The sequence below is a fragment of the Charadrius vociferus genome, unplaced genomic scaffold (assembly GCF_000708025.1).
Source record: "Charadrius vociferus isolate BGI_N301 unplaced genomic scaffold, ASM70802v2 scaffold375, whole genome shotgun sequence".
In the NCBI taxonomy this organism is placed as follows: Eukaryota; Metazoa; Chordata; class Aves; order Charadriiformes; family Charadriidae; genus Charadrius; species Charadrius vociferus.
Genome location: NW_009648440.1, coordinates 856,715 through 880,857, shown reverse-complemented (window position 1 = coordinate 880,857; position 24,143 = coordinate 856,715). Strand labels below are relative to the sequence as shown.

Sequence of the window (24,143 nt, the reverse complement as noted above, 5' to 3'; positions counted from 1 at the left end):
GGTTAACAGGGGGCGGATAGGTTTGGGTTCAGTTCTCCAGTGCTTTTCCATAAAAGGATCATCATCTTGCTGTCTCCTCAGGAAGTTTCCTTTCCTTCTGTCTCCCCACAGGGCAGGGTTAGGCAGCTGATGGTGACAGTGCCCCGGCAGGGACCTGCTCCTGCCTCCCTTATTTCCCCCCTCTCTGTTAGCTGTTGCCCAGAGCCCAGGCTGTGGGTGGCTTGGCAAGGGCAGGAGAAGGACCATGCTGGTGTCCAGGGGAGTTGCTGCCTACGGGGCTCTGCTGATGTTTTCAATGCATCCCTGCAGAAAGGCAGGGCTAATGCACAGGCTGCTGTAGGCTGGAGGCTACACACCTGAGACAGAGCTGGTCTCTATGCGGTGCCTCCCTCCCTGCCTTCAAGGAAAAGTAGTGTGCAATGCTGTTGTCTGAGCTTCTGTGAAATGGGCTGCGTTCAGCCTTCGGTGACTTGTATAGCCGACTCATTCGCTGAGCACATCGTTCCTGCTCACAGCGTACTCAGTAGCAGGCCAAATTAGCCGCCACCACCATGAGTACACACAGCTCCACCAGCTGCTGTAAATGTGCACCTCTTTTTGCCAGGCATGAGCGCGGCTCTAGAATTGTCAGTATAAAATGCAGAAATTAGCTAGTTTCTAACTGTCAGCACCTGGAAAGACAAGCTGAGAGCTGCAAATCAAGCTTTACTTTTCTGTCTCTCTCCTGGTTTGTGAGCCATAACGGTCCTCCTGGCAGAGGTTTTGCGATTATCTGCCCGAGCATGTAGGCGAAAGAATGATGTCCAGTTTGTTTTCATGTGGTTGCTTATTGTGTGAGAAGACTCCCATTGCAAAGATTCCCGATATGGTACAGTCATGTAGCTCGTGGTGACTGCAAGTGCCTTTGGCTATCCTGATGCCACCCCACACTGGTCATTAGCTGAGCAGATTAACTTCTAGCAGTGGTAGGCTATAGCCCTTTAGACAGCCCTAATTTGAAGGGAGCAAAGCTTTGCCCATGCATGTTATAGATACCTACTGCTGTTTGCCTATAACTCTATGCTGTAATTATATGCTGTAATGTTATATTTAGTTTTCATAAGACAGTAATAGCAGTGGAGGTGTACTGAGAAGCTGAGTCTAGACACATACAGTACACCAAAACCTTATTTAATACAGACAATCCAAGCTCTCATCTGAACGCAAGATCATTAACTGCCTCTCAGGCTCTTCAGCACTTAATAGTAGTGTGCTTTGCAAACATTGAAGTATTTAAAACAAGTATCACAAAAAAAAACCCTGTGAATTTGCATTTTACAAATGGAGGTCTGCAAGAAGCCACAGCTGTCAAATGCCCACTGATTGCACTGATAAACTTGTGACAGTGAGGTTCAGACGTGCAGAAAGCCGATGCCAAAGGAAATATGGAGCTCCGCTCTCCTTGGGGACATTCACCTTTCCACCAATAACAACTTGCCCTTTCTGCAATTGCTTTCACCGTTCATTAGAAGCCCTGCAGCCTCTGTGAAAATGGCAGGTGGACAGAGAAGAATCAGTCCCTAAGCCCGTGCTCAGCCAGGAGGATGTAAGCCCCAAATAGATACAGTATGCTCCATTGCACAGTGTTCCTCAACAAGGCAACGCTGGGGAAGGGGAGGACAGGGCCTCTAATGAAGCTGATATCAGTACTGACATTCCAACATACTGACTCGCCTCTATGTTCATTTATGTGTCTCTGCAGATTACCTGCGTGTCGTGGACATTAATATGTTCAAGGAGCCTCATGAGATTAACAAGCAGCAGCACCACACTGACAAGTACTACAGCCCTAAGCTGATAGTGCGTCGGGGACAGACTTTCCAAATCCAGATTGACTTCAACCGACCCTACAATCCAGAGACGGACCAATTCTGGCTGGAGTATTTGATAGGTAAGTGCCTGGCAAAGGATGTGTCATATCAGTAAAGTAAGGTTGAAGAGTCTCTCATAAACAGGAACAAAACAGCTCTTAATGGCTGAGTCTTTTCCTGTTACGATTGATAAACCATAAAACCAGGATTAACCATAGGTGAGGAAGTGCTTTTCTGAACAGGGTCTGAATCCTTACTCAAAAAAGTCAGAAGAATTGCTTATGAGAGAAGAAGGAGCAGTATTTGGGGCTTTCTGTTTATCAAGAAGCTGTACTTTATTGAGCTTTCAAAGTTATCTCTGGTTAATTGCTGTATGGCAATGCTGGAAGGTAGGTGGAATGGGAAACATCTTTTCTTGGTGTTTAGGAGATGCAGGGAAGAGGAGTCTGTTGTTTGAGGTGGGAGAGATGACTATGTATGAACTGGGACAACAAAATGTTGAGAATGTAAGTGGGGAAAATCACACAGGGTAGAAGAATAAGAGGCCTTGCAACTTCGCAGCCTCCACTTACAGCCAACTAAGTAACAAGGGAGAAGGTTCAGAGGTTGTAGCTTTGGACCAGAGACTTACTCAGGGCCACTCAGGGCTTTCTTGATTTACTGCAAAAAGAGTAAGAAACCATTTTTCCTCTCACTGAGAGATCTTCATCAGAGTCCCGGGTCCTAATGGACCTGTTGGCTTATTGAAGGTACAAGACTAGAGAAGGGCATGACCTCACTAGAGATGGGGAAAAGCAGGGGACAGAGTGGGACTTCCTGTGGTGCTCCAAAGATGGCCCCACCAAACGCTGCTTCTTCTACATCACAGCTCTGGGAAAGCCCCAGGTTCGTCTAGAGTGATCTGGGAGTTTCTGTGTTAAGACGTCAATGTTCCCCTTATAAACTCTTTAAAATAGGTTTGAATTGATGTTTTAATTTACTTTCCTCAAAGATGCAGTTCTGAAATTTGTAACATTGATTTTTTTCCACAATTGAATTATGATGATGTGGCCATTTATTAGATTCGTTGCCTTTTAAACCTAGATGGGCGTTTATCTCTTAAACGTATGTGCAGTGAAAAGGTTACTGTCTGCACATTTTTTTCATGGGTCTCTTCTTTCTAATTTAAATTAGGGTTGGGAGGCATGTTATGACAGTCCAGTGAATGATTGGCTGAACAGCCACAAGTGCCTTTAAAAATCTAATATGCATAAATATCATTAGTTCTTTTGGGATTTAATTAAATTCAAGACTGTTCCCTTAATCTTTATATGTTTAAAACAAACAGCTGTAGCAAGAAGTAGTGGAAAATGGAACATTTGTTTTTTATTGAATTGTGTGCAGTTTGCATTTGTTTTAATCAGATATTCTATATTGGAAGAAGAAATTTAACACTTCTTTTGACATTGCACAGTCCACTTAAGAGAACATATTCACTTATTTTCCTGTTGCTTTTTCCTAACACATATGTCCAAGGCCAGGTTGGATGGGGCTTTGAGCAACCTGGTCTAGTGGAAGGTGTCCCTGCCCATGGCAGCGGGGTTGGAACTAGATGATCTTTAAAGTCTCATCCAACCCAAAGCATTCTGTGATTCTGTGAATCTGTAAGCCTGGATCAAAATCCCTTCATCCTCAGACATGGTAGGAATGGGGTTAAATGCAGCCTGAGATACGGGGGACTTTGCAATAAACTCAGCTCTGAACAATGACTTTGGAGTCAGCCCTGAGTCTGTGGTTGATGTCCACTGCCCGTTCTTCACTGTTACTGTCTTTCCTGTGAAATGGGAATGGTGATACTGATGTCCCATGTGTGGTGGCTGGCAATCAGCTGAAGGAACATGCTGCATATACAGGTTAGTATATGCCCTCTCCTGCTTTTGATGTGTCTGCTTCTGTAAGCACCACTGCCCTCTTGCTACAAGGACTTTAGCTCACAGAGATTTGACCGGGAGAAGAGATGTTCAAGCTCCCCTTTGAAGAACTGGTTAATACTCAGTGTTCCACAAATGTTTCTCTTTACGCACATGTGGTGAAAACACAGTACATTTGTTCTCAGAGGCTAGCAACAGAAAGCAAAACAAAAACAGTCCACAAAGGAGAAGGAAATTATCCAGAGATTATCTGCTTGACTCTTGCTACTTCTCCTTTTAATGGCAAGTCCAATGTTTAATGCCTTGAAGGGGAGAAAAACATTTCTTGCACTTAGGAAAGGGCACTGAGAGCTCAAGGTTTCGGTGGTGTGCTTTCCAACCTTTTGTGAAGGAAGATGTGGCCATTTACATCCAGGTTTGTTCCGTTTGTCTGTCTGAAGAGCAGGTATTCATCTCTCGCAATGCCAGCCACCTGCAAACCGGAGCCCAGTCCAAAACATGTTGCCTTGGCTGCCTCTGTGGGCAGAGGATGGAGGCAGGCATGTCCAGGTGGCAGTTTAGCCCTACTGTCTTAAAATGGGGTGAACGCTCTTCTGGATTTTTTTTTTCTTCTTCCATTGACTCTCCTCCATAGACCAGGCTCTGACTTTAAGATCACAAAACACAGAGGAGGTGAATCCCACCCTTCGGTTCTGTCACGTAGGAACGAAACCTGAGGACTGCCTCAGGCAACAGCCCTACAGCAGAGGCAGCTTGAGCTCAGGGAATCTTTTTGCACTGAAACAAGGGGTACATATCCTAGGAAAGTGCTGAATTTGGGAGATTTAAGCAATGGACACCCAGAAATATTGGCAAGTTCTTGCAAAACGACCCTTTCAAGGAGTTCTCTGTGTGTCCTGAGCAGTGGATTTCAAACAGTGCAGCAGAACTGTAAAATAACCTAGGTTGGAGGGACCTCCAGAGGTCTTATGTCCAAGCCCATGCTCAAAGGAGGTCCAGCGTGCTCTGGCTGCTCAGGGCCTTGCCCTATGGACAGGTTTTGAGTATCTCCAAAGGTGGGGAGGTTACCCCAAGCAATGTGGACCACGCTGTCCACGAGCTGTAGAATAATTTGGGTGTTTCAAGGTGCTATTCTCATAAGGTGCATAGAGGTAGCAAGGTAGCTGTCCCTACTTGTGGTAGGGACAGCTGGCCTTGGCACTCAGGGAATTCAGCTGGAGGTAGGAAAGCTCAACCTCTCATTTGCAGGGCTGTGCCTACAGTGAGGGCTGCCTATTCAACAGCACCTTGTAAAGCTATTCAGAAATGATTAGTTCCCAGCACTGGAAATTTCCCAGCATTGACGTTAATCCATCACAGAATTTTTATCCATTAAAGACTAATTTTGCACCTGAAAAATGTGACAATAGTAATGACTTGAACCTGTGTGTGTGCAGAACTATTCTATTTCCTTTATTCCCTAAAATTCAGGTTCACTTCTCTTTTTTTGCTCCTATTTTTGCTTCTTTTACATCATTAAAAAGATGATTAATGAAGCAAGTAAAGCAAGTAGAAACTGCTTAATCCTTCTAATTGATAATGAATCAAGGGTACCTGGGACAAATGCTTCTAGCGTCACGTGAAACTAGGTCTGAAATGTTCACAGAACAATCTTTAGTAACAATCTTTTTTAATCCACAGTCCATTTAAAGACCATTCACACTGAGTCTGGAATTCATTGTCCAAATTGTATAAAAATATATATATACGTAAATATATAAATAATTCACCCCAATCTCTTGAAAGTCACTCTTACTGATTGTTTTCTGTGACGGTTCCTTATGACTAAAGTCCTTTTTGCTTTAACAGACTGTTTTCCGTAGAGTCATCATCAGTGAAACTGGCTGAAGTGCTAACGTGAATTATTATAATTCAGTTTTGCACATAATGCTTCATTAAATTAGGACCATACTTGTCTGCCAAAGTATGGAAAACAATGAATGTGCCAAAAAATCCGCATGGAAAAATATCCACTTATAAAGAGTAATGGAATATTATTCCAGTTCTTGTGCTGGACTGCAGCCCTGCCTCAGTACCTGTGGTTTGGGAGCTGCTCCGTCACCACAGAATTCCTTCCTTGCAGCCCACTTCCTGGCTTTAATGAGAGGAAAGGTGAGCATTGCCCCTTAGGAAACACTCATTTTATTGGTCTGGAGTTGAGATGAAAGAGGCACAAGAGAACTGTAGCTGCTGCGCTTACATCCAGCTCCCCACAGCAGAAACAATTTCAGTTTGCTTGGAGCCCCAGGGAGCCCAGAGGAGCCAATGACTCCTTCACCCATCTTGATCTCTCCTGACTACTGCCTTTGTGGTGAAGGGGATACGTTGTGCTGCTCTTGGCTTTCTGCTGTGTGGGGCTCAGCCTGTCCGAGCACGGCTCCTGCACCTGGGGCAGCCAGTTTGGCATGAGTACTGCAAAGTTTCCACAGTCCCTGCTGCGCTGGCAGTGATTTCTCTGAAAAGCAGATGTATGATTAGATGGGCTTATACAGCCTTCAATCTTGCTTTTAGTCGTAGTTTCCTGTACACGGCTGTAAATCCTGGAGTGGTTGATGAGTTTATATGGTGCATCCTTACTCTAATGATATATTTCCCCACATCCTCATAAATTGTTGTCTATTTGTATTTTCCTTAAATGGTTTCATAAATCCATATATATTGGTCTAGCCCTAAATGTTATTATGAACGTTTTATTCATTGGCATACTTCTGGAGTGATCATAAATCTCAGGCTACTATCACCTTTCCACACGTGTACATGCGTGGACACCCACCCACCCACCCAGCTATATGCACTCCTCGGGCTTCTATAAATCATTGGCTTTTGGCCTGAGATGAGAGCAGAGACTTACTGCTCCTTTTTCTACAGTCTTCCCAGGCCTGCTCCAGAGGAGTAGCTGTAAACACACGAAAGCAGCTAAGAACATAAAGATCTTAGAAGTAATCACGTATGCCTTATGTAGGTGACACCGAATTCTCACTTAGAAGAGGGGCATCTAAGCGCAACTAAATAACCAGGGGTTCGATTCAGGACACCCACACCAGAATCAATGGAGCTCTTCATGCTGTCCTACAGTGTCCACAGCCTCTCCCTAATTTCACAGCAGTGCTGGGACATGGGTTATTCCATGAGGGTTGAGGTTTTGTTCCTTTTTCAGGCAGTAAATCTGTCTTAGTGGGAAGTATTGCTACCCCTGCTGTCACCTGTCCTCCTTGGCAGCTCTGGGGCAGGGCAGGTGGTAACTAAAAGAGTGGTTGGGACATGGGGTGTCCCCTGGCACCTCAGATGGGATGTTGAGCTGAGTTCTGCCCCTGGGAAAAAAAGTTGCTTATTGGAAAAAGTTGGATCTTGATTTTTTTTAGGAGACTTCTTGGCATTATACAAGAGCAACTAACTCTGGTGCTGGGGGCAAACTCTGTTGGCACTGGTATGTAGCCTAGTGCTGGGAGTTTATTGAATCAATATATCCCTGTTTAACAAGGAACTACAAAAATTGAACAGAGATACAGAAACACCGGATGGTCTGAACATGGAGTCACATTTGGAGGAAGAAAGAATAATTCATTAGCAGTAGAACACATTTCCTTGAAATCGACTCCAGACAGAGAAGAGACCCGTTTGCCAGCTCTTAGCAAAGAACAACAAAATTCACTTTCTAAATGAAGGTGTTGCGGTATTTTTTTTCCTCCACTCTGGAGTTCCCAGTCAGGCCCCAGAGGAGCAGAGAGGAGGGAGTACCTCGAGATGCTCCATGAATGCAGTATTTCATGCAAAGGAATCTTTATCATGGTCTCCTTTTGCACTGCTGCAGCAGCATCAAGTGGCACATAAAATCTAGTTGTATTTTTTAAAGGTTTTAATAGCTAAGGTGTGTGACTCCAATGTGCGTTTTACAACTGTAAAGCACTAGGAACACTCACTCATGGGACAGAGTGTTCAGATGTTAAGGATTCCTAACTGGAGCCATATGCAAAAATCATTTCAAGATATTTGGGTTTCCTACATTTCCAAGTTTGTATGCAGCACTTCTGAAGCCAATGGCATTTGAGGGTGGGAGTAATGAAGGTGTGATATTAAAGCAGTGGTTTAAAGAAACTACTGTTTTTTACAAAAATTTGTTTCTCCTTCTTGCTTGTTTTGATTGTTTGGGATATTATTAGAGCATCTCTCTTCTTTCTTTTTTTTTTTTTCTTTTTACTTTTCCTTCTTCTCTTCTCTTCTCTTCTCTTCTCTTCTCTTCTCTTCTCTTCTCTTCTCTTCTCTTCTCTTCTCTTCTCTTCTCTTCTCCTCCTCCTTCTTTTTCTTCTTCTTCTTTCTCTTCTTCTTTCTATTTTTCCTTTTTCCTCTTCTGACATTTGTTGTAGTTATTCATAGTGATTAATAAGGCATGGTTCCAGTATGCTAACACCCATCCCCAGGCTGCTTGGTACAATAAGGCTTACCTCTGCTACACAGCTACTCTACTTGTGGCTTCCAGCTCAAATTTATTTATCAGCCTGTCACAATTATTATACTTCCAGGTCTGGCATTGAAATAGATTCTTTACCTTTTGTATGTAAGAGTGTATCTAGGTAAAACAAATGAACCTAACAGGAAAATTGTTAACCTTACTGTGTGTAATCTATGTTGCAATGGGAGACAGATTCCTTGACTCCTTTAAAAAACAATCTTCTAAAGAGGGTTCCTAAAAAGACTATTGAGAAATAGCTTTGTTTACCTCCCTCTCTTCTGAGGTATTCCACTTTCATCAAGCAGGAAATGTCCTCTGAAGCTCACTATGTCTCAAACCTCTGTGCTACCAAATTTGCCTTCCTCCCTGCTGAAAGTAAAACATCTACTCACTTGTGTAGGGCCTATCCAAGAAGACCCCTTTGTCTCTCTGCTGGTTCTGCTAACAGCATGGTGCTCACTCAGCAGTGGCATTTGGGAGCTGTTTAATGCACGCACATATCCTTCCCTTGATCCTTTGGGGATCAAGGGAAAAACTAAACTAGATGCAGATAGAGTCTTCCAAGGACTGGGCAGGGGAGGAGGAGGAGAGCGGTTTGAGCAAGCTCTGGTCCCTGTTAGTCACTTGGAAGGAACAGCAGCAGACTGGGATAGCTGGAGGAGGAGTGCTCGTGTTTTGCTGACTGAACTTGCTGTACCTATCTCTGGCTCTCCCTCTGTTGCTGTAAAGCCCTCTCTGGTGCAGCAGTTTTACCCAGAATTAAACACAGCTTGCCTCTGTGCCTGACGGGCCCAGAGCTGACATGCTAAGGAGCTGAGGCATATGTTAAAAATAACTCACTTTGAGTGCATGTGTGTGTGGCTACAGTTCTGTGTTTTAGACGGCTCATCCTTTTGCTACTGCATAAATAAGACTTTGTCAAGCTTTAACAAACACTGTGCTATGCTTTTTGCCCATGTAAAGTGTGTGTGTGCGTGGTGGGGGACATCCCATACGTGCCCACATCCACATATGCTTCAGTCATGATGTGTTTCGCCATGTAGACTTTCACTCATGTTTACTTACTTTCAGTGCCTTGTGATGCAGCACTGAGGGAGAGCTGAGCTCCTTTAGTAGCAACAGCAGCTATTTTGCTCCTCTTTTCCTGGGTGCCTGGAAAGCCCAGGAGCTGTAGAGCAGAGCTGAGCTGCAACAGAAGTGAGCAGGAGCTTTAGGAGCCCAGCTTGGGTAGCTACAGGTTGCAGGCCTGTGCGCTGTGAAGCAGGGGAAATAGATACCTTTAGGCCATTAAACATTCTGTAAAAGGGAGGTTTGTATAAAAATAATGTCTTCTGGCAGTATTGTGGCTTAATACCTAGCACTGAAATGCAGAAAGTTGGAGGCCCATGGAAGAGGGCTACTGATTTCTCTCCTTGTCTCGAAGGCAAGAGAGTCAGCAACCCCCGTTCAGCACCTAATATCTTCTGAGCTGTAAAAGGAGCCTATTAAAATATTCACAGTGTGCTTGGTGGTAACTGCAGCAACCTCCAGGCTCTCCGAATTTTCAGGCTGGATTTTCCCATGTCCGTGTGCTGTTAGAGAGAGCGGATAGGGACATCCCAACAGCGTGATGTCACGCTACGACTTTGTCTTTCACAGAGCAATTGGCTGTAAAATGTCCTCGAGTGAGGGCCAGGGCCTCCTACACCCAAAGCACACATGAGCATCAGGGAGTGAGGCAACCACAAAGAACTGGCTGCGGAGCGTGGTTCAGGCTGCCAGCTCCTGGAGCAAATTGGAGCGGGAGGGATCCTGAGCCAGCTGATGCTGCTGGCAGAAGCACCATCCTGTCAGCATAAAAAGAGTTTATCTTCTCTGCGAGGCTCCTGGTCCTGACACGCACCCAAACATCCTCCTGCCTCTCCATGGGTTGGGTTAGCACCAGATATCCTACAGAGAGTGGTCTGCCAGGCGTTTGCAGGCTTTTGGTGATGAGTCCTTGGATAACATTGAATCTTCTTCCTTAGAGACTCTAACCCAGAGAATGACATCACCATTGCATATTATACCTTCTGAGAAACAGCTGACATTACAGACGTTCCAACTATGCACCAAAGTTGGCCCTACTGCTTCCACCGCAGCCAGAAATGTGTGCTCAAGATGTAGATAAAAGTCAAATGGCCAAGCCATCCTGAGAGGACTTCCCTACAATGTTGATAAACATAGTACTGAACCTACGTAAGGATTCTTTTGCCAGCAACTTTAGCAGGTAACGCCAAAGTTATTCAGCTATATAGTGCTCTAGTATGAAGACAACAGATGTGTGTGTATGAGAGTAATGTGGCTGGTGCTGTCAGGTGTCTAGACGTGTGATTACAATTCAGCTCCACAAGTTCCTGTCAGAAGTAACAATTCCCTTGCTCTTCCATTTGCATTTTGGTTTTTGTTTCAGAAGATGAGGGAACCTGTCCTTTCTTCAAAGAACACATTGGAAAACGCTCACTGTGCTTTTGAGGGCTCTGCCCATCTTCCCAGGCTTCCTCATGGGTTCAGGATTTATACAACTGTTAGCAAGCAACAAACCCTGTTTGTCTGTCAGAAGCAAACAATATTCTCTTGTATTTACTGTTTATAACACCTGCAAATTAGCCTGACTTCTAGGATACCCCCTCCCTGGCATCCCTGCTGTGTCTGCAGGGATGCAGGCAATACCCCAGAGCATCTTCTCCTCATGGGTGGGCAAGATAGTGCAGTGGCCTCTCTCTCTTACTGCATGGGAGCAGCTGCGTGGGGCATGCACAGGCTACAGGAGCTCCCTTGTCAAACGACAGGTATATTAGGGTGTTTTGTGGCTTTGCATGCAAGAATAACCTTTGTTTGGAAGGCCAAGGTTTCAGAAAAGTGAGAATACCAGGCGCTTGGTACTTTGCTGAACCTGCTATGAGGTGCCAGTGACTGTGCATCCCCATAAGGGTGTCTTGCAAAGGCCTCGTGACCTCTTTGAGATCTTATCTGGTTCCTATGGGCAGATTTACTGGGGAATGATTCTTCAGCATGAGCTGCCCCCGCCACAACACAAGTCCTTATTTCCCCAATAGGCTCCTACACCAACATGCAGCTTCCAGTAAAGATAACAATGTCAGTTCCTAACCACCTTAAAATAGTAATCCCTCCCCCCCTTCCACCTTTCCGAAGGAGGTCAGGGAGGTATTTTAAAAAGTAGCACTTGTTAATGGTTTTCAAGGATGTCAGTTCAGTTACTTGGTTTGCTCTGCTGCTTTGTTTGCGTGGACTGTTTTTTTAAAAAAACAATTATGTCAAAACCAGAAGCAAAATATCAACTGCAGAGGCAAGCTGGGTCATGCCCAGATGCACTACAAAGAACAAGAACATGTTCAGCTCTCAGATCACAATTGTTAGCAGGCACAAGACTGTCATCTCTGTTACCTCTATAGGCTCTTCTCTCTCGACTGGCTTTCCTTTGATGGCTTATATTTGAAGTGTCCAGTGCTTTATCTTCTAGTGTATTCTATTGATTTTTCTCTCTTATTCTAGTCCTTTCTTTTCTTCTGTACGTCTTTTCCTTCTGTTGCACCCTGCACTGATCTGAATGGGTTTCATGGGTTACAGCATCCCTGGCTGACAGGGCAAAGTGGGCTATTTATGTGCACTGAACATCTGCAAAACGGAAATTCACGTGCACCAAATAATCTCTTGGATGAAGTACAGCAGCCCCAGATTTCTTAGAAAGACTGATATCGTGGCAGCTCGCAAGCTTCAGATTTAAATCTGGAGTTGTCTTTTCCCAGAATGTATAGTGTTCAGATCTGGGATAATGTCTGCATCAGCCTTATAAAAATAAGCAAGCAGGAAAATCAATGCCCTTGTGAGTTTGATTTTTAAGTTCTTAAATAGTAGGAATGAAAAATATAGAAGTCTGTCTCTCTGTCTGCTATCGTTGCTTTTCATTACCCTATTTTTGAATGAGAGAGTCTGACTTTCAGCCTAAAATATGAAATGAAGAATAGACTTGAGAATGAGATAAGGAACTCAGCTTTCTCACAAGTGTCTTTTCTGTCTGTGCTGCTGGTTGGCTTTCAGATATAGTTTGGCTCTACCTCAGGCTCAGAGGGTAGATCCTCACAACTTTGAATCCTGGCAGTATACATGTTTACATGTAGCCTATCTGTCTAGATGCTTCTTATAGCTGGCAGAATAAAATAGGCTTCTCTGGGGTGTGATTTGTTTTACTGTGAGGTGTGGTGCTTTGGAGGTTTGTCATATTTTGGGACTTACTGCTTGCAGAGAAAGTTAGCCCAGATGTGCTTACCTATACTCTGGGTGTCCAGAGTTGGCTTCCACTCCATACATGAGGAGTAGACACTCAGGAGGGACCGAGCGTTGGGTATCTGCTGGTGGACTGACTTGTATTTCCTCCATCTGTGTGGACTTGTGTGAAAGAGCGCTTGGTCTCTGCTTGTCGGCACAGTAGTGCAGTGAGGAGAATGAGGCTTTGATCAGCAAAAGAGCCCCAAAACCGAGGTCTGTGACCCGGTGAGCACTTGGGTACTAGGAACAAGGATGCAAGGATGGTGGGTGCATCTGAACTGGGGAAGGGTCTCTTACCCACACTTACCAACAGCATAGCTGACACCAAGGCAAGGAGCAAGCTGGAACACAGCTTGCTGCGCAAGGATAAACAGCGATGGGCAAGGAAATCCTGGGACAGCCCCTGCTCACACTGCCAGGGCTACACTCTGAGCCAGCAAGACTGAAGCTTGCTGGAGTGAGATGGGTAGGATGTCTGCACAGACTGCCTGCTGGGAGGTGTTGCATGTATTTGTGTGGCTGTACTGCCAAGTGACCAGGCACTGTGTGAAGTGATGAGGGAGTTTCCTCCCACTAAAATGTTCCACCTCCATTGAAAATAGACAAAGGGATAGAGGACAGCCAGGAAATAAAGACACTGTCAAAACAAAGTGAACCTCTTCATGGAGTTATCCCCTCCTCTCTCTCCAGGTCGCTACCCACAGCAAAACAGAGGCACCTACATCCCGATCCTAGTAGGTGATGTGCTGAAACCTGGCGAGTGGGGAGCCAAGATTACCCACAAGGAGAACAACTCCATTCGCCTGTCCATCATGTCCTCTGCCACCTGCATCGTTGGGAAGTTTCGCCTGTATGTTGCTGTCTGGACTCCCTTTGGCATCCTCCGGACACACAGAAATTCGGCAACCGACACGTACATCCTGTTCAATCCCTGGTGCCAGCGTAAGTACCTTATCAGAGTCAGAGGTCCACGCTTTCTGCTCCTGGGCTCATTGTTTTTTGGGAGGGGGTGGTCCAGAAAGGGGAGTTTGGTACCCAGGTGACTGGACACAAGCCAGTTTGGGTCTGGAAATTTTATAGTAACTCTGCCAAAAGGCAAGTGTTTCAGGCTGGGGAATAGCCCTGTGTGTAGTTGCACTCTGCAGTTTTATGGGGCCAATCCTGTGTTCACCAGCTCGGGCAGCACGATGATGCTCCATTTCCTGTAGTAAATATACCCCAAGACTTTGCTCTGACTTTAACAGGCGTCAGTGTGAGCCTCCTGCCTGCCTTTGTGTGCCTTAAACGGACAAGTCAGTATGGGCATGTTTTTTTCCAGGATTTGGTGTGGGGCAGGATGTGGCAGCATCCCATACTCTGTTGAGTTACATCGCCAGTTGCCACATTTAGGATCGAACATCTGCAGCCGAAGGCCTGCAGGTTAAATGCAGCCAACCTGCTACAGCATCGCTGGTGGTGCCTTCCCGCCGCTACACGATATTTGCCCTTATAACTTCCCCTTTAGCAGTGACTAATTACCAGCAACCCTGTCCTCTGTGAGGAACAGAACGCTTTGCAAATGAGCCTTTTTTAATACTCCAGTGGGTTGAAGAACAATTTCTTTTTTTTTTTTTTTAATCTCTCTGGATCCTGGATGAAATCAGCCCTTACACTGACAGAATTGTATTTTACCCAATGAACTCCAAGTGTGGCTTTAAGGAGCGGGCAAGGAGGACTGCAGAGGTTTGGCTCAGCCTTCTGACAGGCTGTAGCACTGTGTGTCAACCTCCAACACTTGTAAGGCTCCAAGTCTGGCATACACATTGCTATATATTTAGGTCACCAGCTAACTTTAATATTCTCCTGCCACCCTTCCTTCATGTTTCAATGTTTTAACCAGAGTATTTGCATCAAATAATCCTGTACCAAACAAGGGCCATCCTACTGAGTGACGAGTAAGTTTAGCGTTATTAATAGAGTCCATTATTCAGCTGCACTACTGTCAGTACATCGAATGATTTGTGCTGAATTCATTACTTGCCCCCGGTCCAAGGGAATATAAGCAATGATTAGCTTATGCATTATTTAGGAAGATATATGTTAATGCTGAGTAAAGCGGAGTTAGTTAAGTGGGAACAGGAGGGAAGGGCAGGACCCAAGGCCCCGCGACACCACGAGATACCTCTGAAAGCAGTGTAGAGGTAGATACCTCTTAGCAGCATGCTAAGATTTTATTCTGGAAGATGAGGGAGAAGACAGAAGAGAAGACAGTTTCTTTTTTAACATAAAAAGAAGAATTGTTGCCAAAGTTATGACCCACTATGAGCAGACAAAACTGCTCAAGGTTTGTGATGGCATCATCAGCCTGTCACAGCTCTAGCTAGGGAGGTGCGGTTCTCCACCCCGAGGTAGAGCATCCCTTGGCTTTAGTCATGTGTGTCATAACAGCCAGTTTGTCAGCCAGCACAGTGGCTATGCAGTGGCTCAGCACCTCCTTGAAAGGGACAAACCCCAAAGAAAAAGCTTCTTAAGTTACCTCAGGTTGCCTCATGACTAGCATACAACTAGCTAGAGCTATATGCAGCTGTAATGCGGAGAAAAAAAATCATGTGTGGGGCTTGGCTGGCCCACTCTGGTGTGACTGGGACCACATAGCTGATTCAAGGTGCTAGTCAGGGAATGGAAGAGGAAAATCAATCCCTTCTTCTCACCTCCTTCCCCACCAGCTCTGTGTGATGACTGGTCCACATCTGTTCATGGCACACGGGTGCTTTGCTCTCCTGTGCACTCCCTTCCTCACACCTGAGCTCAATGGGGCCAAAATCCAGCAAGATTAAAACCACAGTGTGGGACCAAACCTGTAGGCAGGAAGACATGAAGCAGTTGCTTCCAGCAGCAGCCATTGGCAAAGCTGATGGCAAAGCTCTGCTTCAGGAAGGCAGAGGAGAGTCTGCGGGCAGCAAGGATGTGCTGTGTGCCCCCAGGCCCAGGGGTCACCCCTGGAAGACCACGTTTTTGTCTCCAGCTTACATGTTCAGGTGTGTCTTAATGACTTCACGTACTGGCCCTTGCTGACTACTGTAGTTTTTGTTTTCTGCATGTTTCATTTGGATTTGGATTTATTCTCATTTCTTGCCCCTGCTCTTCCTCCTAGGTAGTTTGGGCTAATTGGCTCCTATATCTGCCTTTTTCCTCTTTCCTTGTGTTAGAAAACCAGGGTGTGTTTCTCCACGCTTTATCCCCTGGCTGGAAAAGATTGTTCAGTGGAATGACAAAAGGGTATAAAAACTCAGGCAGTTAAAGTGCAGAGAAAACAATAGTTTGAAAATCTCCTAGACTTGTTTGCTGGGTTAATAGCTAAGCAGAAAAGTCTGAGTGAAAAGCCTCATTAAAAAGAGAGAAGGCTGATGCCAGGAATGAATGGGGATTGTTATAGCAGGGAGCAGAGTACGGGCTCTGTCAGTGTCTAGCGCAGCTTTCCAACTCATCATTTTGGAGAAACATCAATGTGTCGGTCTAAGCTTTTCTTTAAGACAGAGGCATTTGTGCCCTTTCTTATTACTCCTTTTCTCACTGTAGTTCAGTTTTGACATATCTTCCTAGCCAGGGATGTGGGTTTTTTTCTGCTGTTTCAGAACAAGTTTGAATACTTTCCCAGTCAAGCTACAGAGTACTTAGCTTCCAAAATCACCAGATACTTTTATATGTTTTATTCCCCTTAGCTACATTTAAGGCTGATCACCAAGTATACTTTAAAGATGCAGATGTAGGGACCGATCCTGAAAAATTATATGCACCAGGCCCAAATATTTGGGAATTCAGCAAGCTAGTGGATTGAGATTTCAGACACTCAGGTGAAATTTGCTTTACTTAATAAGCAAAGTAAAGCCTGTGAGGAGTGGCAGCATCCTTTCTTCAGCCAGCTGACATAGTTGGAAAAACAGATGTGCTTTTGGGCATGCAGAGCCCTCTTCAGTTCTGAAACAGAAGATACAAATGGCAAGTAGTTAAGGATAACTTCTTGGAGTTTTCTTAACCCTTAGCAGTATCAGACTACATAAAAGCAGAGAAGGGCTCCTTTGATCTGGATCTTGTGAGCTCTTTCCAAGGAGGTGCTGAGCCCCAGCAGCTTTCTGCTGGGGAACATTCGGCGCTTATCAGGGAAAGATCTTGCATTGCCTTGTGTGGCTCTCTCGCAGGTGAAGATTCATAGTGTATTTGAGTAAGATGCAGACTCTCTGAGCTGAGGTGTGTGTTTCATTCACCCAAGCCTTCTGCGAGGTGCATTATTTTCAAGCAATCATATATATTGCAACTTTATTGGGTCAATTGCACATTTCTTCAGCTTATGTGCCTCCAATGTCCTAATACAGTTTGAGGCTTAGTAATATGTGGTTGACTGACAGTTGTCAGTCATCCAATAACAATTTTCTGACATTTGTAGCTAAATGTTAATTTTGGTCTCTTGTATCATAGATTCCATGTGGGTGAAATTCATACAGAGCTTCATCCTTCTGCTCTGCTAATGTAGGCAAGCACTAGCAGTTGCAGGGCAGCACACTGAGCTTGGTCCTAGGTGGAGTGGGCTTTGTAATAGGTGGATTTAGCTCTTGCAGCTCCATGTTTGCCACAGCGCTGTTCTCTTCCAAGCAAGAGCCCTGCGCGCTTTGTGGTTCCAGCAAAGCTCAGCCTCGCATTCCCAGATTCCCAAGGGAGTGCTCTGAAGGAAGGCTGGATGCTCAGGGCAAGCCTGCCGCCTCCACCTCCCTCGTCTGCTGGTGCTGCTGTACTCAGCGGTCACTGTCTGCATGAAGAAATAGCATTTCCGACTCCGGCCAGTTGCTGTGCTGGGGATGGGATCCCACCATATTGGGTAGGGTCCTCTCATGCTCATTCACCCTCCCAAATGGAAAGGGCTTTTCTGCACTCCTCATCCCTTTTACAGGGAGGAATCAGTGGGATTCCTCACCTGCAGTGCTGTCTTCATGTGAAGTGTATTTTCACCTTATCCATCTTCAAACAAAGAGGCATAGAAGCTAATTTGCTTCTTTGTAGCATTGCTAGTGTCTCAGTAATTTCCCAGGATAAAAGAAGTGAGTAAAAGAACCCCTAAACTGCTAGAGAAAAGAGCAAACAAACCCAGCACATTTCTGTGGAATTCTTCTGTTTGTCAGACATGAGCCTCCACTTGCACAAAATAATTAGGAGTTGTACTATGTAGAGCACGCTTAGCATCAAAGTAGTCACAAATGCCTCGTATTTTCTTCTAAACAGTCTCAAGGGTAGTGAAAGCTGTCAAAAATCAAAGCAGCTGGCTTCTCTGTGAAACACAGAAGCCCTTTTTACTTTATCAAAAAGCACAAATATTTTAGAATAATTGACAGAGAAGTTAATCAATTTTCATCTGATTTAGCAAAGATCACGCAGTCTCAAAAAAAACATAAGCATCTCAATTGATACCAACCAGATCAATATTGATATTTTTAATCCCTGAAAGAAAACAACAGCTGTCAAGAAGGCATATGCACACACTCCACTGAATACATAACTGTGCAAAAGAAGGTGTGAGTTCTCCGTCTTTAAATGCATTCTCTCTACAGTTTGTACAGATGTGCTTTAATACAATCCAAAGCTCAGTGTGTGAATGCATATAGTGGTTCAGTCAACAAATTGGGCAGATCCAGCGTAATGAAACAGCCTACATGGTCTGTAACATCTGCAACATTTTTGGTAGGATGTTATGCGGCACTTGTTTAGAGCTGGGACTTGGACCTCAAAAAAGTCATGTAATACACAGTTTCATAAGTATGAGAGTCCCTGCTGGCATAAATGACTACAGCTTTTTGAGTCACTGTCAATTTTTAACGCTCTCTTTCACCTGGTAACCTCTGAATATAGTAAACACATAATCTGCTTTGTGCCTGGGTGCAGGTTGACTGGGTCATGGGTAGTGATAACCCTCGGAAGACACTTCTTGACAACCGAGCCCTTAGAAGCCAAGTGAATACCACCACCCTGCCAAACGGAAGAGTGGGACTCTGAGTTGACCACCTTAGGGAAAACCCAATTAAACCTGCCACTTCTCTATTTGCTTGGATTCAGACATAGTCTGCAGAGCCTGTACAGCAACCCTGTCAAAAGCATAGTGGCAAGCGCTGGTCTCCTCAAATGCAATATAGGTTTATTACATCTAACACCCGCTTCCCTGTCATTCCTTGCACACCAATGTGGAGGTCATTAGGTTACTGTCTATGCATAATCCTTCTGTATGTATAGACACAGAGATATAAATATATCTTCAGAGGAAACAAAACTTCCAGCAGGGTCAGGTGTGTAGACTGGCAAAACACTTCACCTAGCTGAAGCTGGTGCGAGTTTTGCCATTGTTTTTTTCAGAGGGCTCAGATTTTAGCTTATTTTCAGCCAAATTGCAGTTTTATGGGCAAATGAAGAAGCTTTTGAGGATGAGGTTTACAAGGAAATGCAAATCTGATTTGCATTTCAACAAAATACAACAAATCAATAGACTTTTAAAAGTGAAATGATCCACCAGTAATTTGTAGTGGGATGCTGAAGAAATCCACTACAGCAGTAGTGAGTGGTAGTTTTGTACTTGCCTGTATCAAGCTATAAGATGTTATTGCTCCCCTTTAATTTGCTATCTGGTACCACATTACTGATTTCCTCAAATTAATTAATTCCCACACTATTAATTGTTAAGCTGTATCTCTTAGTCTCAAAATACAAACGTTGGCACAGAAAAGAAATCCTCAGCTGTTCTAGCATCACAGTATCATGACCTGCATCATCCTTACCTGTGAACATCTGGATAGTTTCAAGTCATTCAGGGTTATTTATAAATATACCCTTTGTATATGGTTTGATAAAAATCTCTTCCAATTTCTTCCAGTTTTCACTTGGACGCTTGAATTTGTCCTCATAGCAGCTGGTCAGTCAAGCTACATGGGGGAGGGACAGTCCAGTCAATAACTTAGTACGGAAAAAACAATCAAACCATGCTGTTAATACACTATGAAAATTGTATTCCGATTTTTTTAATGCACTACAGATTTTTCTTTAGATCTCTTGACTTGAGATGTATTCCATTAACATTAATAGGTTTGAAATTGTTCTTTGATCTGTTTGTACGGATGCAGAATTGCGTCATGGTGCTCCAACTTTTAAATTAGCGGTACACAGTCATCATAAAATTCTTGATAAGATGTGACATTTTAATCATACTTTACAGATCCTGAGAAAACAGGCAGGAGTTGTCAGCATTTTTGCATCTTGCATGCTTTTAAGTTGTGTATCATAGTCCTAACTGGAGTCACTACCTCCTTTTTCTTGTACCCTGCTGAAGCAAGTAATGCTTTGTTTGGTGGAAGAGGGGTACTTTTCATCAAAGGTGACTGTATTATATGCTAAGAATTTTTGTCTGTCCTAAATAAAAACTTAAATGACTGTGTTAACATTTATTTTTGGTAAACTGATGCAGAGGATGCTGTGTATCTGGATGATGAGAAGGAAAGGGAAGAATACGTCCTGAATGATGTTGGTATTGTTTTCCATGGAAACATCAACGACATAAGAATAAGAAGCTGGAGTTATGGTCAGGTGAGCAATTTAGACCTTCTCTGGCTGCTCCCAGCAGGACAGCAAGTGAGTTTAATTGGCACCAGACTGTGGTTGAGACTGTGGGCTCTCAAGTGCATTATTGGTCTCTCCTTCAGAAAGACAAGGGGCATAATTTTAAAATTGTATGAAGTGGGTATATGCCTAATCCAGAAAAACAATGTCGTAATAGCTAATATTTAAAGATCTCGTCTTAGAGGTGTATTTCAGATACTAAGAGGCTGCCCATTGAAAGTTACAAACATTAGCTGAGGTTTCCACAGTAGCAGTATTTCTACTGCTATGTTATTGCTGCTTCAGGATCAAACCGATTTGGTGAAAGAGTAGAGAGTTGGGGTTTTTTTCATATTTCAGCAATAGGTTGTATTGCTTTTTGACTCTTCCTTGTAGCTCTAGCGCCTTGGTGGAAATTATTCTCATCTGCTCAGGGTGGAGGGGGTTCCTATGGCAAACTGGGATTTAATCCCAGAGTTTTAAATTTCCTTGCCACAGTGACAAAGAGGGGAACTTCTCCCTTTGCTGCCTGGACTTGAAAACACCAGTCTCCAGTGGCCTCTTGGAGCCTGGGGTACCCCACCCCACCAGGCTGCTGTGCAGTATTGGTGTGCCTTCAGTAACATCAGACTCCTATTTCTTGCTTGCTTATTTTACTTCAATCTGTTTGTAAGCACTAACTAGCCTGAAAATCCCTTCGGGAGGAAAGAGTTAAGCTGTTGTGTGAGAATGGGGGAAAAGGCATTAATGAGGAGAATCCAAAGGAGCAAAACTAACCTCAGTTGTCACTCAGAGGGGCTCCAACGAACAGTTATTGGACATGGTGAACTCTGGTCATCTTGCCTCCTGGATTTTCACAACAGCACAATTAAGAAAGTATTGAAGTATTCCCCTAATGCTGTGATGACGGATCCATCCTGTTTTCATGGCATCTCCCTGGCGCAGCCTTGCAGAAGAGGCCTTCTTGCTTCGCTTGCTTTCCCTCACCTACAGAGAACCTCAAAGCCTGAGCTGGATGGATTGCCAGTATGCTTGCCCTGGAGAGCTCTTTGAACTCACATCTCTCTTGTTTCCTTATTTAAGGGTACAATTTCATCTTTTTTCCTGCGGCAGCACTGCCTTAGGGAGTTCCTGCCACTGCTTCCATTCCTTTGGTTGTGTCAGCGCCCTTGTTTGCGGGGTCTGACTGTCATCCTGACTGAGCTAAAAATAACCCTTAAATAAGGGGGGGTGGGGGGGTGGAATTTCATAAGCTGATGGTGCCTTTCATAGAAGAGATGTGGAACCAGATCCTGAGGCCAAAGCATTGAGTGTGCATTTAAGTTGACCAAAAATGCCCCCTCCTGGCCCTTCCCTCCCCCTGCAAGCGCTTGTGCAGCTGTGCAGTGAATCAGGCTGGAGAGCTGATCTAGCTGAATAAGCATCTCCTTGATTTATTTTATTTTTTTCTTCCCCTGGGTTATTTTTCAGGCTTTCTCTGTTCCTAGATTTGGGATTCACTCCTTGACAGATGTAAGGGGGAGGGAGAGAGGGGAATGAGCAGCTGTAGGTGGACGGAGCTGCTTAAACCAGCTTCTGGATTTATGTCCTACGATGCTAAATTTATGGCCTATGGTGGCTTGGCCTGAGGTGCTTATATTCTGCAAAGCTGGCACCTTCCTGACACAAACACCAACCTCCCTTGAGAAACTGCATTATTTATTTGGTTTTGCTAGGAGGTAGTTCTGGCTAGGAGGTTAGGGCTGTTCCGTATCCCTTTGTCATGTATTTCCATTCCTGTGTTGTCTGAAACTGGAGGACTTGATTTCCACACTGTGCTGCAGTGCACCTTTTGCTGTCACTTGCCTGTGTGAAAACTGAGTGTGGCAGATGCACCAAAGGGGGCCCAAGCCAAGAGTTTTAATGGAATCAATCATTTTGTATGGGTGTAACAAACATCTTAAACTGCACAGCAATGGAGAAATACTCTTCTGGTTCCCTCACTTTCAGTAAGATGGAGGATGTGATGTTCTTGATTTTACCCTGACAATTTCCAACCATTAAAGACAAGCATCTCCCTCATTTTCAGCAATCCTGAATGTTAAGAGCATTGATGTGAGTGAATAAAAGTACTAGCAGCAAGGTGTATATTATGGATATACCCTACAAGTATGCTTTCTGTATTTATGATATATAGCCCTGTACAACAGTGTAAGTGAAAAGCATAAGGCCACATACAGTCATAGAGGTGAAAGGTATGTGGTCATATACAAAAATACAGATAGACTCATACATGGTAATATTCTTAGGCTAAAAAATTGCTTTGAACAACGACAGCTGGAAGCTTTAACTCAGGTTGTAAATTAAAAAGGAACACACAGTTCAAAACTGGGTTACTAGTGGGAGATAATTCTCACAGCTGCTGTCTTTAATGAGCAGCATCAACATGAGAGGAGGAAAGGCAAGAAAAAAATGGACCAAGGAAGAAAAACCAGCAAACTTGTTGAAACATGGCTGTAACGAATGAGGATGGAGGTATTCCTTGTAACACGACTGTGATTCCTTATTCTAAGAAAGCGTAAATACTCAGTCACTCAGAAAAGGCCACAGGGGATTCAGGGGAAATTTGGCTTTGGAAGAAATCTAGGCACATAGGAATTCTCTAGCTGAGAAATGTTGGATGAGAAAAGTTGGATGCTATATTGATCATTTAACATTGGGGTTTTGTGAGAAAAATAAAATAAAGCAGGTGGGCATAGAGGTCTTGTTGCCATTGTGAATTGACTCACGTCCACACGTTGAGCTGCATTATCTTTGCAGTCCACCATGCAAATGTAATTTTACGGCGCGTGCATTGGGTCACATCAGGCAACATGCAATCGGACCTGCCTGCAACTGACTGTGAGAAATAATACCCTTATTCAACCAGTGCAAAAGGTGATACAGACCTACCTACTGCTTTCGTTTAAATGGAAAGTTATCTATTAGGAACAGGTTAGCATGAAAGGAGAGTGCCCACTGAAGGCTGGCCCAACTAAATGCTTTGCTCTGTAGCACGACACACGTCTGTATGAAGACAGAACCCCCTTGCCTGTGTGTTTTCTCATGCCTTATTTTCCATCTGCAGTCTTTCCCAGGTGGCTCTACCAAAGTTCCTTGGTCTGGCACTTGGTCTATTTCCTTTTCAGCTTGTGTTGAGCAGACAACCTGCATCTGCCCCAAGTTCACTCACCTGTCCTGGCTGCCTACTGCTGCTGCTCTGGTTCCTCTGACATTTCAGGGCTGTTCAGCCTTACAAGTGCTATGTTTTTATTCCGCTTCCCTCTAGATAGCAGTTTCATGCCAAGATTGAGAGCAGGAAACTGATTTAGTTTGATTTAATGTTTTTAAATCTCTGGATATTGAAGAAGGGCAAAACTGGCTTTAGAGTTAAGGCTACTCTGCATCCTATACTACTGCAACAGTTAGACTTTAAAGCTCGTCCTCTACCTCTTCTCCTGTTAATCCAGTTATTTCACAAGCATTCATGTAATTTTGTAAATGCTAAGGTGGAAGGCAACAACCCTGATAGCAATTTCTTTCCTCTTTATTCTTCCTGTATATGCTGGCAAGATTGACAGTGTCTCATAAACCGTAGATGAGAAAGATTTAATTTGCAGGGTAAACTTATTACTGATTTAACTCAGGACTTAAATACTGCTGATGACTTGAAATGCAGAAAGCAGGTTTTCATCCTGGTGAAAGTGATAAATCATTGGACCAGACCAGAAGAAAAGTGAGCTTGAAGCAGGAAGGACGGCTACGAGGGCCCAGAGTTTACATTATCTGTTGTGGGGGTTCTTCTTGGGAAGGAGGGTCTCCATAGCGTGGTAATTCACCTGAGATTATTTACATCACATACTAGTGGAGTGGACTGGAGAGTCTACCAAGTCTATTCAGCTTCCCAGGGATGATGCAATATTAGGAGTAAGTCCCTGGGAACACTAACCCCTCTTTCCC

General features: G+C 44.2%; 1 protein-coding gene across 1 annotated transcript in view; it reads left to right on the top strand.

Annotated features, from left to right (window-relative positions):
* The window catches only part of F13A1 (coagulation factor XIII, A1 polypeptide), a 60,220-nt gene that overhangs the window by 4,115 nt on the left and 31,962 nt on the right, over positions 1–24,143 (top strand). Inside the window, exons 2-4 of the mRNA XM_009885412.1 lie at positions 1,742–1,930; positions 13,248–13,499; positions 20,035–20,153. Coding sequence (XP_009883714.1) covers positions 1,742–1,930; positions 13,248–13,499; positions 20,035–20,153 — 560 coding nt within the window. The remainder of the gene's footprint in view (positions 1–1,741; positions 1,931–13,247; positions 13,500–20,034; positions 20,154–24,143) is intronic.